General features: G+C 47.0%; 1 protein-coding gene across 5 annotated transcripts in view; it reads right to left on the bottom strand.

Moving 5' to 3' along the window:
* Positions 1 to 5: 5 nt before the first annotated feature.
* The window catches only part of SLC7A7 (solute carrier family 7 member 7), a 38,111-nt gene continuing 21,265 nt past the window's right edge, over positions 6 to 16,851 (bottom strand). For all 5 annotated transcript variants that reach the window (XM_019968381.2, XM_070797131.1, XM_070797130.1 and 2 more), the window contains 8 exons: positions 5,473 to 5,598; positions 4,289 to 4,433; positions 2,743 to 2,866; positions 2,399 to 2,502; positions 2,031 to 2,127; positions 1,142 to 1,291; positions 751 to 934; positions 6 to 526 (listed from right to left, as the gene is read on the bottom strand). In XM_019968381.2, the coding sequence (XP_019823940.2) occupies positions 420 to 526; positions 751 to 934; positions 1,142 to 1,291; positions 2,031 to 2,127; positions 2,399 to 2,502; positions 2,743 to 2,866; positions 4,289 to 4,433; positions 5,473 to 5,598 (1,037 nt within the window). In that variant the 3' untranslated portion in view covers positions 6 to 419. The remainder of the gene's footprint in view (positions 527 to 750; positions 935 to 1,141; positions 1,292 to 2,030; positions 2,128 to 2,398; positions 2,503 to 2,742; positions 2,867 to 4,288; positions 4,434 to 5,472; positions 5,599 to 16,851) is intronic.

Raw genomic sequence — 16,851 nt, 5'->3', positions numbered from 1 at the left:
CAGAGTTTAGAAGCATACCCTTTTATTGTCTAGCACCTGTGACAGTTTCATGTCTCTAAAGGAGAAGGAAGTTAAAGCATTGTTGGATTTTCCAGTGGAAGAGGAGTGGGCAGGCACACTGGAGGTGAGTGGATATCTTAACACATGGGAACATGCCACTGGAACATCCAAGCTCACACTTAGCATGCTTCCCATCACAGTCTGCTTTATGTCCCTTTAAAAGAAACCTGGAATAATATGTAGCAAAACAAATAAATTACTCTCCATCTCTCAGAAAGCAAGTTCAGAGGTTGCTGAAGCTGCCTAAGAGGCTTCTGGACAGGTGCCTCCAAAGAAGTGAGCTTTCCTTTTCAACTTCCTTGCCTCCAGCCAGCAGGAGATAGAAGCCCCTGCTTTCCACATCTCGAAATTTCTTGTGGTTATTTAGACTTGGGATCCTGTTGTTTGGACTGCTGTCCTCCATCTTCCAAATCCATCTCTGCAGCAACTGACATACATAGGACCTGGAGGTACCACGTGACAGAGGCTACAAAGAGAGGTTTGAGTCAGAACTGAGAAGAAGTCAAGTCAACTGGACTGAGTCCAAGTGGCACTGAGTGGGGCTGGGCCCAAGGGGACAATTTCAGTTAAACTTCAACAACAGGTAGGAGCTATGGCAGAGGTGGCTTGGGAGAGTAAGAGTTGCAAAAGAAAAAAAAACCAAGCCTAAGCTGTACAACAGCTGAGCTGACTTAAGGATCCAAGGCTTACCCACAATCCTGCGGAGCCAAAGAGGTCGTTTGTGTTCTGGCACTCTGATGATGAAGAAGTAAAAGGGCAAGCCTGAGAGAGCAATGCCAATGCCGATGAGAGAATTGATGGTATCACTGTAGAGTGGAACAGCCACCAGGAAGACGGTGCAGAGGCAGAAGACAATGGGGAAGAACAGGCTGAGCTGAGGGCCCAGAAGAAACAATTGGAGGTTAAACAGGTCAGGGTGGACAGCCACAATAACCCCCCACTCCCGTAGAGCAGAGTGCTGAGCCTTCCTGTCATCCCCTTCATTTCAATGAGTACCACCCACAGTTCTGGGCCAAGGTTTCTAAGTAGGTGTCAGAATCCCTGGAGCAGGTGCAGCAAATGTGGGATGGAGAGGAATTACCTTGAGAGGACGAGGCCTGTTGGGCTCCTTCCAGCGCAGATAAAGCTGACCCACAATAGAGAGCCCCACGAAGAACCAGTAGCTGAAGCTGTAGTAGTTAATGAGCTTAAAGATGTCCTCCACACACAAATAGATCAACGCCATGAGACCCTGTAGGCACAAGCCCACGTCAGCTCCTGTCAGCCTCTGTCATGCAAAGCAGTTTCCAGTCCCCTTTATCCCACAGATCCACCCCCCTTGTTAAGTCCTCAGTTTCTCCAACTGTCCTTTTCTGTTCCCACCCCATTTGCCACCTTAACTTCATTCATTTCCTATCAAGTCAGTAGCCTTTTTCAGCCCATTCTTCAAATCCTTGCCAGCTTAATCCTCTATACAACACAGCTCGAAACAATTCCTCAAATAGCTTTTGCCCCAGAACCTCTCCAGAATGGCTCCAACCTATACGTCCAGCTTTTACTTTCTACTACTCAACTCCACACCTCCAGACTGCTGATGCCATTTTTCTAACCTAAAGCCCATCAATATTTGCAACCCTAAACTTTGAAGACCCATTTCAAATTCTCCAAAGTCTGTCTTTCACTTCTACCCCTACAGAAATGACCATTTCTCCCCATAGACACTACATCATTATCTGCCACAGCAGCCATTACAGTGTATTCCATGACTATTATGCCTCACCCTAGACGACGAGGCCACCATTCGTTAGAGAAGGTGGATTCTCTTCAGAACCACCGCAGCAGTTAGCACAGTGCCTTGCCCATGGTGAACGGTCTGCTGATAGTTTTTCTATTAGAATATTTAGAGCTTCTTGGAAGCTAGAACAATTGTATCTACTGTTACTAAAGCTTCCCCATTACCTGGCTTTCAGCCCAACCTTGAGATCACTTACATTGAAGAGAAGAGCTGACACCGGTGTGAACCGCTCCACATGAATCATGCAGATGGTATCAGGGAGATGGCCTTCTCTTGAGCCCACAAAGAAAAGCCTATTTGGGGTAAGATAGGAGAGGCTGAAAAACCTGGGGAGCATGGGTGTGGCCGGGTTCATGTGCCACAAGTCCTTCCCTCCATCAAAAGGGTTTGATTAATTTGGAAAGAAGTTGAATACCAAGACGTGTGAGCACTGGAGGCTGCTGATGGGAATGAGGCCAAAGGGTTGACTATCATTTAGGGAGCATGGTGACTCAAGTGGATCCTGTAAGTCTGGCCCTGCCATATCTCTTCACAATACTCCTCAGTAAAAGAAGACACTCATACCTAGACGCAGCCACGATGGAGGCATTGAGGCCACCAAAGCAGGATAATGCAACCGCTAACGGAATGGTCCAATTGAATATTCCAAAAATCTGGTCTGCAAAAGTCTAAGGGGAAGAAATGGAGAGGAGTCATTAGCCAACAGAGATGGAAGGCAAGGAAGAGCATGCCCCCTGGTCCCTCTGCTGGCAACCCAACCCTTCTTACATAGCATGGCTAACAGGACCTGACAAGCCCAGTGCCCTAAGCGTATTCCAAGGACTACCGGATTTCTGGGACTCTGAGGAGCGACATCATACCCCAGAGCCCACAAACACACCCTCACCCTTCTAGTGAAAATCCTTTACCACAGCAACAGCATCGCTTGCCAGGATGTCCCTCATGTTGAGCACAGTATAATAGGCCACATTGGTGAGGATGTATATGATGGTGACAATGGGCATGGAGATGCCAATGGAGAGGGGCAGATTCCTGCAGCCAAACAGAACAGTACATCCATCAGTCCCACAGTCTCAGCCCCATTGTTCTTTGATTCTTAGACTGCCCGCACCAATCCAGGGCTGGGGCCTCCAAGGCAGTCCCCAGTGCTTTTGCCTTTAAGTTGGAGAGTGGCTTAAACTCAAGAACTAAAGAGCGTCAGGTGGAAGAAATATCAGATTCAGAGAAAGGCCTACACACACAAAAAAGGGGAAAGGATTAACAAATAACCATGTCACGGTGTGATAATAGCATGGGAAGGTTTTGTTTTACTCGAGGTTTCTTAGTATCAGGCTTCCTTCTCCAAGATTATCAACACTGGAAAGTTTGTCTTAAGGTTAAATAGAAAAGAAATTATGGAGGGAAATTGTGAAATCTAATCTCTCTAGAGAGTAAGACAGGCCCTCAGTAATAACAATACATACACCTGAACGAGCAATCAGAAATATGCCCACCCCACTCCCTTAGTCAGTTTGAGAACCTTGAGTGCTACCCTAGCCCTTGGCCAAGACAGCGTATAGTCCCTCTGGCCCAAAATAAGCCGTGATCTTTATAAATGTTCTTTGCAGTGAGACTTGGAGCGGGGCTGGGGTAGAGAGGGGCAAATATTCAAGTCATTCAGCTTCTGTCCAGTAGGTGGAAGCACCACCCAGGCCTCCATCAGCTATTGTCTGCTCCCAGGGTTGCAACACTAGATGTATATCAAGAATACTCTTGTTTTTCAAAGCCAAAAGGAGTTTATTATTATTTTAACTTAAGAATTTCAGAAACCTCATTTCCTGGCAAATCTTAGTTCCTAGAGTCACTGAATTTTAGAGCCAGGAAAGGCTCTGAAAGTCATATAGTTCAACCCCCTCAGTTATAGATCGGGAGCAGGCAGAGATGGCAGTGAATTCCCTCAAGGTCACCCAACGAATCAGTGGAAAGACAAGTCCAGGCCCTCTGACTCCCTGCCCAGTGTTCTTGTCACTCTCTGTGACTACAGGACAATTCAGTGGTGTCCTGAAACAAACAAATTCCTAAGTCACTTAGGAATTTGAGAAACATGGGATCAGAAGGAAAAGGTTTCTGGTAGTCTGTGACCTGAAGTTATACACATAGGAATAAGGGTGAGTGAAAATCTATCAAGGAAAGTCTTTTTTTAATTTAAAAAAACACAAACACATGATACAGCCTACTTTGATTAATGCAGAAATGCAAGAACAAATGTGAAAAGCCCTGTAAAATTTTTTAGTATAAGAAAGTTCACCTCTTAGCCCTGTCACTGTGATCATGGAAAGCCCAGTTACTTGTCCAGCCTCAGGCCTGTCAAAATGATGCTGACAAAACTGACCAGTTGTATGCCATCAGCACATAGTAGGAGTTCAGTAAATGACAGCTGTCATCGCTATGGCAAGTTGAGAGTGAAGTACCTACCTCTCAGGGTTCTGGATCTCTTCAGTGACATAGTTGAGGGTGTCCCAGCCAGAGTAGGAGAACAGAGCCGAGTACAGTGCCAGAGCAATGTCACCCACTGAAAATGATGAACCCTCAAAGGAATTTTCAAAGTGAGTCGAGGCTCCTGGAACCCAGAGAACACAGAAGGCAGAAGGATTAGTGGCCTATACCCCAACTACAAGGTGATTCAGTAAAGGAGAGGAAGAATACGACGATAATAGAATGCCTGTGGTTTCGAACACCTTAGCAGTAAGGGTACCAGTGAAAGAATGGGGAGCAGAAGAGAGACACCTATAGAAATGGGCCAGACTGCAGGGATCAGCACCCGGATCCTAGCAGGAAGGACCCTGGTGAATTTCTAGGGTAAAGAACAACAGAGCACAAGGGCTAGAGAACAGGAGTGATGCAGTTCTGTCTGCTCCCCTCCTAACACCACACAGCTGACACGGAGTGGAGGATGGGCAGGGATCAGTGTGCCCAGTCAACAGAGCAGTTATAGGCGTTCACATCTGGAAACTGGGTGAGGAGTGGGTGCCACAGGTTCATTTCTGCCCATGCCCACTCCCAGGGGGAGAACAGTCACTGCCACAGCACTGGGCTCGACAATCTGCAAAAGCTGGCTCAAGATCAACCTCCCCTGGGAGGCAACATGCATAGACACGACAGGACAGGTTTGGGGGTCAGTCTGCCTGGTACAAATTTCAGCTCCACTATTTAAGCTGGGGCTTCCCTAGTAGCTCAGATAGTAAAGAATCTGCCTGAGACCTAGGTTCGATCCCTGGGTCAGGAAGATCCCCTGGAGAAGGAAATGGCAACCCACTCCAGTATTCTTGCCTGGAAAATCCCATGGACAGAGGAACCCGGCGGGCTGCAATCCATAGGGTCACAAAGAGACAGGACTGAGCACCCAGCATGCACTTAAGCTAGGGACTTTAGAGAATTCCTTGGCAGTCCAGTTGTTAGGACTCAGCTTCCATTGCAGAGGGCACAGGTTCAATCCCTGGTGGAGGAACTAAGATCCCACGAGCTGTGGGGCATGGCCTAAATAAAAGGAAATAGTAACAGTACCTATTAAATGAAATCATGCACAAAGGCTACTTAGAAGAGTACAGCTCGTGGAAAATGCTTAACAAACATGAGTTGCTGTTACTATTATTTCTTACCCTGGCCAAGTCTAACAATGCCTGCGATGATGATGGCGATCAGTGCCAATACTTTAGCGTAGGTGAAAACATCTTGTACCAGGGTTCCCCACTTGACATAGGCACAGTTAATGAAGGTTAAGAGACCTGAAAGAAAAATAATGCTGATTGGTGACTGACCCTACCATCCAGAGGGCCTTAGACACCCCAAGCGATTTTTCTAGTACCCATCACAAAAACAGACCCTTTGGCCAAAGACAGAGGTGTTTAGGCTCTGACCTGCTCTGCACTGGAAACCTCTGCCCAAAATTTCCTCACCATTATCATTCAAAGGCACTTGCTGAGCACCTGGGTGCACAGCAATACACACACACACACACACACACACACACACTCAGCACTTAAGAGATACAAAGTGACTGGATCTGCTTACACACAAATGTGCTCACAGCAATAGGAGGCAACTGGCGGCGGAACAGGATTAGTGATGTATTCTGGCTGTTGGCTCTGAAAAGTCACAATCTCTCCCCATCTCCAGCCCCGTAGCCCCTTATGTGGGCCCAGGAATAAACACTCTCATGCTGTGGATCACTGTTAACCTTGATGAGCCTTGCTGTAACTTATCCAGTGTCTGGACCAGCAGGTCAGGATGTGTGACCAGGATTAGGCTGGAGTCCAGACTTCCTGCCTCTGCTGGCCCGTTCAGCTGCTTGTTTTCACGCTTGGAAAGATTCTTGAAACAGGTTCCTATACAAAGGAAGGGGGCATTTTTCCTGACTGGACAATGCAAGTCAGAGCCATGGCCATTCCTCAAGTCCTTCCACCCTGGGGTAGAGGCAAACTCTTTACCTGGAAGAGCTCCAGCAAAGTTCATGGATTGCCCTTAGAGCCAGGGTTCTTAACCTAGGGCTTCCACAAGGCCTGGAATTCTCTGTAAAGTGTTATGTTCATATGTCCAAAGTATATGCATTTTTCTAAGAAAACGGGTCCATAACTTCCATCAGAATATCAGAGAAATCCACTATCCCTCTCCCACAATAAAACCTATAATCTGCTACTTCAGAAGAAGAAATTCTAGAGCAGAAGCCCACACAGGCTGTGAGGTCAACCAGTAGCCCCAGGATGTGGCCTGGGGTGGCAGGGGGGAGGGGGAGGGGGGGAAATCAAAAGAAACAATTCTGAAATTCAGCAGAATGTCCCTCAACCCACACCCCGAACCTCTTAAACAAGCAGGTAGGCACATACCCTGTAGCTCTCCTGCTGCGGTACAGCAGATCCCGGTACTGCTCCTCCTTCCCAGCTCAGCAACTGGGGCACCAGGAGGAGGGCTGCCTTCCCAGAGAGAAAGCACTGGGCCTGCCTGCTTCTGGCCCCCAGCTCAGCCCCAGGGACTCCCTGTCTCCCTTCTGGCGGTGGTGTGGGCTTTAGGGTCCCCAGCCATCCTGGTTTTTTGTGTCCTGGTCTCAACACACTCTGGCCCAGGACTACTTCCTCCTGAGGGGCAGGAAAGAGCAACCAAGCCGTCTCACCTTCTGTCTCCCCCTCCCTCACTGCCTAAGTCTCTTTCTGTTCTTCCAGAAAGGGGGCTTTCCTGTCCCAAACAAACATTAGGGCTTTCTGCCTAATAAGACAATGAACAACCAAACCTTATCACAGGGCTGGGCAAAAATGCACCCATAACTCCAGGCCAATGCAGTGTTAAGTTAATAATTAAAGACACGAATGTGTAGTCACCACAAGCACCCCCACAAGATGGCCAAATCTTTCAGATCTGCTGATCCTCCTCAGCCAGTCACTCATCCTTCACTCCTCACTGGCGTCTGCCTCCAGCCATTCAGCAGCCCTCATGCCACTTCTCCCCATCTTGTAACCTCCACCCCTTACCCTCAGGCTCTGCTACTGACACACAAATATAACTTAAGCCAGGCTGGATTAGAAACACCAGGACAACTGGAGCTGCCACATTCACAAAGGAACAGGATCCCATAATTAAAATTCACAGTTAGCGACTTCCCCGGTGGTCCAGCGGTTAAGAATCTGCCTCCCGATGCAGGGGATGTGGATTTGATCCCTGGTTGGGCAACTAAGATCCCACATCCCTCAGGGCAGTAAGTCCGAGTACCATAACTAGAGAGAAGCCCCCACACACAACAACGAAGACCCCACACAGACATTTTTTTATTAAAAAAAAAAAAATTCATGGTTAGCCCTCAGCATCACCAGGGTGCCAGCACCAAACTGGGATGGGCGGGGACTGGCTCTAGCTCTGAATCAGTCTGTACCCACGTGCCACAAGGTTCTGTTCTCAGCTCTGTCCAGGGAGCTGGACAGGGAAAAGCCGACCCATTACCCTTTGCTACAGCAAATTCTGAAAAGAAAATACAGGGATCGCTTACATTTTAATCCCTACAGCTTCTCTAGTCTACTTCCATATCCATCCATTCATAGCCTTCCTTTGACTACCAGTGTTTCCTCCTCCCCGACCCCTGAGCCTTTGTTCTCAGCCACGGACCCACCATCACCCCCTGATCTGCTCTCTATATTGAGCATGGGAGGCTCCGTTTGAATGAAGAAGGGAATCCTCTGGACAGAGTGCCAGCCCTCATCTTCCCCAGTGCTCAGCTGCCTCCAGGGCCTCTTGGCCATGAGAGCAGGAAACGGGTCCTGCAGGCAGCAGTGCTGACTGAGCGTCCCCACCCGCAGCGGATACAGCTGACCGGTGGCCCCGGAGCCCAGCCAAGTGCACTGTTCTTGAAGTGGAGCCTGACCTCCTGCTTCAGAGGCAGGGAAGTGGGTGGGGTGGGGCCTGGGGTTAGGATAATATAAGGACAAGGGCATTTAACCTCAAGGATCAGGGATGCCCTACCCTCCTAGGTACAATTCAGTCTCCACCCAGTGCTGGGCCAAGTCCACAGGAAGATGGCCTGAAAATCACCTCGGACCCTTGACTCAGGTGCACCTCCATTTCTGCTTTGACCCCTGCTTTCGAGGAACAAGCAACTGTGAAGAAGTCACTCCTATAATTTCTAAAGAGATGCTCCTTAATGGGCGTGAAACCTAGTCTCCATGGACACCTAGAGAGGGAGGCCAGTTCCAGCAATAAGGCCCAGCGTCAACTCTAGAACTAAAAGCAAGGAGAGTACCTGCACGGGCTAATCCAGAACAGAACAACTCAAATGCCAATCAAGAGTAGAATAGCTAAATGAATACAATGGAATACCACACAGCAATAAAAATGAATCATCTACAACCACAGACAAAATCAGGAATACACTTCACGAACATTAAGTGAACAAGCCAGACACGAGAGGACATACCCTTTGTGTCCATTTACATAAAAACAGGCTAAATTAATCTATGCTACTAGAAATTGTGCACAGTGAGCATGGGGGAAGTGACTTGAACACAAGAAAGGTTCAGGGGGCTGCTTTCTACAATCTGAGCACACATCAAGCTGTACACTTATAAAATGTGCACTGTTTCTTCTCTATATATACACTTGAATAAAAAATTAAAATTGAGGTTAGCTTGCTTTTAGCAAATCCATCCAGCTTATTAAAGATCTCCCTTTCTTCCCTTCATATTTTGCTAACCAGTTTTAACAGATGAGCCTAGAATTTGGGCAGGAATCAACCTCAGATTACCAGCACAGAATGCTCAGAATCCACTTCTTTCTCTTTTTTTTGGAAAGCCAGGTTATCACTTGTGGTGGGCATAGTAGTGACCCTGAGAAGCAGAAGAGTCAGCAAAAGACTTCTGAAGTGAGAAAGACTTGACTAGCTACTGCTGGCTTTGAGGATGGAAGGGGGTCATGAGCCCAGGAATCTGAGCAGCCCCTAGAAGCTAGAAAAGGTGAGAAAATGGAATCTCCCCTAGAGCCTCTAGAAAGGAACACGGCAACACTGACACCTTGACATTAGCTCAGTGGGACTCATTTCAGACTTCTGACCTACTGAACTGTGAAATAATAAATTTGTGTTGTTTTAAACCACTACATAGGTGGCAATTTGCTACAACAGCAATAGGAAACTAATACATCACTCAATAGCTTCCTTTTTACACCCTTCCTATTCTCCAAGATCCTGGAGATGCCTAGTGGTCACTGTCATCACAACTAATTATAAATCCTTTCCATTTGCTTGAAGGGGGTAGTTGTTTAGTCACCAAGTCATGTCCAACTCTTCACGACCCCATGGACGGAAGCACGTCAGGCTTCCCTGTCCCTCACCATCTCCCAGAGTTTGCCCAAGTTCATGTCCATTGTAAGTGGGTAGTTAAAAACATTTAAAGCAATGACATGCTTTATTACTATCTCCTCAACTCTCTTGGTCTTGTTTCTTTGTTGGCCTAGATCTATTGGCTTGTTGGGTTTCTATTGAACCCTTTCCTAGGTAAGCAATTCTTCTGCAGGTAAAGTTAGAGAAAAAGTGGGACTGTGGTGTCTCCTTTCTCTCTACCATCTACTGTCACAGATCTAAGTGACCCAGGGCATCCAGCCTTTCTCCTGCTCTTCTGACTCTGAGCATTGCTCTCAGAACCTTTTGTTGACCTTAGTCACTTCTTCAGGTCTTAGTTTATTAACCTTCAGGACACTTTCCTCACAGGTCTGGGCCACTCCTATATTTATTTAGTCTTGATTATGTCATCTCTCATTATCTCTTGTATATCTTGTTTCTAAAAATCTGAAGTCATCAAAAATCAGTGAGTTCAACCACATCATCTTCTTTGGATGATTCTCCTATTCTTCCTAAAAAAGATAATGTCACTATTTTATCAGAAGACACTCCTGCTCTTTCTTGTTTTTAAATCCCTGGCTATAAAATTATAATTCCTTGCCCTGAATTTTCCTGCAATCTCTTTGCCTAAAATTTAGAGTACATTTTGGAGGAAATTTAGCATTTTTTTTTTTCTGGGAAGTACCAACTCTGAGAAGGCATAGTCACTTCCTCACAAGGATTCCACATTTCTCCTGGTTATAGAAAATAATAATTAATCTTTATCCTTTATATATTCACATTGAAGTCTTTATGGACTACATACCTTGATGTCTTGGATTTGATTTAAATATCTAGTGGTGGGTGATAAAAGACTGGGTGGAGCATAGACAATGATAAAACAGTGGTGACAGTCACTGATCTGGTGTTTGAACCCTGAGAATTCATTGTATAATTTGCTCTACTTTTGTATATGTGAAAATTTCCACAACAAATCGTTTTTTTAATGTAGAGAAGTACTGCTTCTGATAGAAAGCAATTGATTTTAGCCAAAGAAGCTCAGGGAATTGAAGTTTCCATTGCTACCATATCTTCCTTTTGTACAAATTTTATGATTTGTACTTAAGAGGAAAGCAAAATATTTATTCTCATCTGATGCTGTGCAGTATACTCCCACAATTACATCATTCCCACTTCTTTTTGCTTTTGTCCTCTTGTTCTCTTTACCATGCTTCTTCCTTTAGGGTGAGGGGTTTATTTCCATGCTCTTTCCTAAGGGAAACCTTCAGCAGAAATTCCTAGGTAAAACCCAAGAGCCCTCTAATAGCACCATGTAGTAATTCCTCCCATGGCAAGCAGACAGGATTAACAGAGGGCGGGCCCTTGGCACCCTTTCTAAGAGATGGGCCACATATCTGTATGAGGAAGAAAGAGACTTCTCCTGCTTACTTGTGAGGAGCAGCCCTCCTGTGGGGAGAGAACTGGAAGCAATAGAGACAGTATTGTCCATTACATTGTGGGGAAAGTGAAAACGGAGAGGGAAAATCCTCTCCAGAGGTTTCTGAATCTTGGTCCTGAAATTTCCCTCTCACTGCAATCAATCCCAGAGGGAGCAGGCACCCCTTATTACAGCAGATCCTCATACAAGTACCTCTCTTTGATATACTACAGCAGTCTCAGCTCTTCTACAGGTCCATCACTTTTGAACAAGGTATGCATCCCAGGTGGCTCAGGGGTAAAGAACCTCCTGCCAAAGCAGGAGACGTGGGCTTGATCCCTGGGTTGGGAAGATCCCCTGGAGGAGAAAATGGCAACTCAGGTATTCTTGCCTGAAAAATCCTATGGACAGAGGAGTCTGGTGGGCTACAGTCCATTGAGTTTCAAAGAGGCGGATACAACTGAGCATACACACGTGCTCTTTCACTGTCATATTCTTATCAAATATGAAATTGCTTCTTCCCGCAGTAAAAGTAAAAAGCAAATGTATTTATTCGCCTCACTGAATGCTGATGAGTCCAAAAGCATCACTCCCAGTCTTCTAGCTTCTACAAATGCATTACTGAGCAACTTTTCACCTTTATTCTTCTTTCCCTATAATATCTCATAGCCTCCAAAATACCCAGATGAATACTTTTATCTGTGTGTTTTTCTCCTTTCCTCTAAAATTTCAGTTTAAAGTTTTATTAAATGTACCTCTCCCAATCTCTATGAAATCTGCTCCTCACCAGAGTGTCTCTTTCTGGGTGTCTTAGCATTTACATTTCAGCACTCAGTTCCGTGTTCTTTTTCTTCCACATTCACAGCCTTCAAATGACAGAGATGAAGATTCCACCTGCCACTCAGTTTGCTATCTCAAACTTCAAAGTCAGTGGTGACACATCTCACATGTCTTCTGACTGGTGAAATTATTCATTCCTCAGCGGTCATCAGCAGGATAGCAGTCCCTGGGCTTAACTGGGGTGAGCAAGCTCTTTGTCACATGGTCCTCGAGAAAAACCACCCATCTCTGCATTAGGCCAGGCTGTGTGTAGTCAGTCAACTGCTACAGAGCAGCCTAGCCCCTTAGGTGGAACATTCAGACCTGCAAACCCCAGATGCCTCCAGGGTACTCTACCACCGTGTGTCCTCAGGAGGACCAGATGTAAGCTCTCCAAAAAAACCTCAGATCTGCTGCCCTAAGCCAGACATTTCAAGTTTTCCCTCTTTTCTCTCTACTGCTTGTTTTTTGTTTTGTTTTCTGGTTGTGCCACATGGCTTGCGGGATTCTTAGTTTCCCAACCAGGGATTAAACCCAGCGCCATGGCGGTGGAAGCACCAAGTCCTAACCCCCAGACCCCCAGAAGTCCCACCACTGCTGGTTTTGGTTTTTGTTGTCTGATGGTGGTTTAGGACTCTCTCTGGATCTCAAAAATCCCTTTTTCTTCTTAGCTTCCTTGATGGGTTATTTCTTCCTTCCAAGGAGCCGCTGTATTTCCCAGATAACAGATGACCCTCAGACTCTTTTACCTTTACAGGCTACAGAAATTTTGCTTACTGCAGCATCATGTGTGACAGCATCTGGCAGGAAGACACACAGAGCATAAACCCCATGGGTCACTCGATCAGATCCTCCCACTCTGCCTACTGGACTCAGCATTTCAGTCGCTGTGGCTCCGCACCACCCAATAGAGCAAGCAAACTGGCAGGCTCGCCTATTAAACCACTCCATCAGCTCTCATCTTGAAGCTAGTGAGTCCTGGTGAACTGGATTCTTACTGGTTTGCTCAGCTAGGTCCAGTTCAGGTTCTAAGAAACGGGACACCAAGCCCGAGTGAGCATCAGAATGGCCCAAGAAATGTGAACCTACAGCTCTGGGTCTCCACCTCTGAAATTCTCAGAAGGGCTGAGATGGGGGTCCCCTGGGGGAGCCTGGTTATCTGCTTGCCTCAGGCTACCTTAGCTCATGAAACAAAATCATCACATACAGAACTACCCAGATCAAGGCAAGCCCAAACCCTCAATGCTTAGCTCAGCTCTCCTGGCTCCACACAGGCATCACTTGACAAGCTTTAACAAAGTCCAGTGCTCAGGCCCCACCCAGGCCAAAGAAGCCAGGCTCTGGAGTGGAGCCCAGGCATCGGTATGTTTTTAAAGCTCCCCAGGTGATTCTAAAGCTGCCAGTTGATAACCTCTCTTCCCAAGGCCCCAGTTAGTTCTCCTCAGCAGCAACTTTCTGCTTCCTCAAGCCTTGTCCTCCAAGTCTATTCCCATTCTTCTACCCAGTGGTTCAGAGTTATTTGATTGATGAAGAAGAGAGGGAGAGGAAGGGGCCATGAATGTTTTTTTAAACCCCCTTGGTGACTCCAATGTTCAGCTGAGATTGGGGCCCAAGCTCCTTTACCAGCCTCCTCTAGGCCATTTCCTTAACCTCTTCTGAGACAGAAAGAAAGAGAACAGGAAAAAAGATAAAGGTGAACCCCTGAAAAGCCTTGGGGCTCAGGCCAGCACAGAGCCCCACCGCCCTCCCTGCTGGTGATGAGTCTGTTCCAAGGTCCATGGTGACGCCCTTCCAGAACGACTCTAGTCCCTGTGTTGCTGTCAATGTGGAACATGAATTGTAAGCTTCCTCTCCCTTAATGTACAATGGAAAACCCCTCTGGGAGAGGCAACCAGCTTCCAAGTAGAAAGTTCAAAAGGCAATAGGCAGTTGGGGGCCCAGTGTCTGGCTGTTCCACCTCATTAGCCGCAAGGACATGAAGTCAGTGGTTCTGGTACCAGAAGAAGCTGCCCGAGGGCAGGGGCCAAAGCTCTCAGAGATCTGAGGTCCTCAGGAGTCCACAAGCAGCTCAAGCAGTCACCCTCCCCTCAGCCCACAGCAGCCATCTGCCCCACCAGCACCCTGAGAGCCAAGAGCAGGCAATGCCCTTCTCTGCCAAGATGAACATGGAGCTGGACCTTCTGTTTATTCCTCCAGCCAACATTCACTGAAAAGCACCTGCTGCTGCTAAGTCATGTCAGTCATGTCCAACTCTTTGGGACTCCATGGACTGTAGTCCACCAGGCTCGTCTGTCCATGGGATTCTCCAGGCAAGAATACTCGAGCGGGTTGCCGTGCCCTCCTCTAGGGGATTTTCCCAACCCAGGGATCGAACCCACATCTCTTATGTCTCCTGCATTTACCACTAGCACCACCTGGGAATCAGCTATATGCATACATATAACCCTTTCCTCTTGAGAAAAGCACTTACTACACACAAATCACAAGGGTCAAGCATCAGGGACACCAAGACTACCTGATACTAAAGAGCAGTCTGTTCACAGCTCCCCCTCCAGCCGCACATGTGTGCTGCTAGCCGACCAGTACAGAACACACAGGAGATAAACCATCCCATTGACCAAAGGCAAGGATCTAGACCAAAAAAACTAGGTCAAAGGGAGGGTGAGTGTAGGCAAAACAGGAGCAGAAGCATCCAGGGCTGCTAACAATGGGCCAAAGCAGGGAGTTCCCTGGGGGTCTAGTGGTTAGGACTCAGCACTTTCAGTGCCCTGACCCGGATTCAATCCCTGCGTGGGGAACTCCCAAAAGCCAGAAATCAAAATAAATAAGTAAACAATGGACCAAAGCACATTGGCTCCAAAGAAAGGGCAGTCAGTCAGGGCAGTCAGCCAGCCATGTGGAGCTGGGTTTCTGGACACCTCATCCTAACAACGCCACCTCCACCTCCCCCGCAAAGAGGAAGAGGAGTCTCAGCCATCCCTGCTGATCTCTAAGCTACTTAAGATTAAAACTGCTTTTAATCATCTAAAGACAGAATACAGAAAGTCAAGGTTTTAGAAATTAATAAGATGTATATGACTGTGCGTATAACTTGCAGCAATAGATACCATTTTTGACTGACAATTATGTGTTGGGTCACTCACATTCTTACATGTGTGCATGTGTGTGAGTTGATCAGTCGTATCCAACTCTTTGCGACTCCATGGACTGCAGCTCACCAGGCTCCCCTGTTGATGGGATTTCCCAAGCCAGAGTACTGGAGTGGGCTGCTTCTCCAGGGGCTCTTCCTGACCCAAGGATCAAACCCAGGTCTCCTGTATTGCGGGCAGATTCTTTACTGTCTGAGCCACCAAGAAATCCCAACATTGTTACATACATTATCCAATTTAATCAAACAGAGTAGGTTTACTATCTTCAGCTTACAATTGAGGGAACTGAGGCTACTCACTGGCCAGCTCCAAGGCTTGTACACGTTCCACTATACCATATGCTCTATTTGCATGCAAGGATGTGGGCCAGGGGGTGGGACTATTGCCCTCTGGGGTATCAGGGCTTCTGGCTGCAAAGAACTGGAGCAATCCTCAAAGAGCTCCTAGAAGCCAGAGTAATTAGTTTCAGGAGGGACCAAATGTACACCCATCTGGTTGGGAAAAGTAACCATTTATAGCACCCTAGACAGGACAGCAAGGTTCCTTCAGAACTCAGAATTCATCCACTCATCCATTCATTCCCCCATGGATCCAGCCATCCAACAAGCATGTGTTGAGCCTGAACCCACTATATTCCAGAAGCTGTGCAGACTCTGTTTTTAAGATCCAGGGCCCTGGGACTTCCCTGGTGGTCCAGTGGCTAGGACTCCACGCTCCCAATGCAAGGGGCCTGGGTTCGACCCCTGGTTGGGGAACTAGATCCCACATGCCATAACTAAGAGTTTGCATGCCGCAACTAAAGATCCCACGTGCCATGGGGAAGACTGAAGATTTCACATGGTGCAACTAAGACCTGGCGCAGCCAAGTAAATAAGTTTTTAAAATATTAAAAATAAAAACAGTCTCCAGCCTTCCCAGAAAAGTGAACATGGACAATTGCAAGAATCAGGTGCTGTGAAAGTCACTGAGAGGCAACCTACCCATTCTGGGGCAGCAAAGTGGGTTCAGGCAGACACCAGGGCCATTGCTACCTGGACTGAGTGTAGAGGCTCCATGCTGGGGTTGAGGGAAGGGAGGCGGAATTCCTGGCAGAGGGAGCACCGTGTATTTGCCCTAACAATGAAATCAGCAATAAGTGGAGTCACTCATGCATACCAACAACTTATTTATGCAATAATCGGTCAATGATTCCAAGATCTATTTGCAATACTAGCTTATCTAGGGCTGTAGTTAGTTCATCAGCAGCTTTAAAGGAAGATTATGCCTGTAAAGGAAATACATGCCACCCCAAAAGAAGTAAAATCTTTATTTGCTGTCTCGAAATTGTCACTGATGAAAAGGATGAAAGTATGGTAGAAATATACATCATGCTTCTAGAGGTAGAATCCCATTCTACAGATGAGGAAATCAAGGCTAATAAAGTCAACCTGCCTGATTCCGTGCTCTTACCCATCATGCACCACTACCTCTTAAAGGGGTGAGGGGATGCTCTGCACGGTTCAAGGGGCAGAGATGCTGACTCTGGGCGCCCAAGCATTCCAATGAAGAAAACCTCATTGTAGGCTAAGAATACTTTATCCAAGTTGAGAAATATACCCCCAAACCAACGTAAGGCAGGCCTGTCTTTCCCATAAGCTCCTCCCTCAGCCTGAGCCCCTGCCTCTAACAACTGCTCTTCTTGCCTGCAGAGTCCATCTTTTAGAAAGCACACCTACATTCCCTCACCTGCCCTTGTCTCCACAATGCAGCTCCATGACCCCAGTGAAAAAACTGCCAAAGT

Source organism: Bos indicus, chromosome 10 (assembly GCF_029378745.1).
Source record: "Bos indicus isolate NIAB-ARS_2022 breed Sahiwal x Tharparkar chromosome 10, NIAB-ARS_B.indTharparkar_mat_pri_1.0, whole genome shotgun sequence".
Classification (NCBI taxonomy): Eukaryota; Metazoa; Chordata; class Mammalia; order Artiodactyla; family Bovidae; genus Bos; species Bos indicus.
The sequence above is the reverse complement of the archived record's forward strand: the minus strand, read 5'-3'. Positions and strand labels throughout refer to the sequence as shown.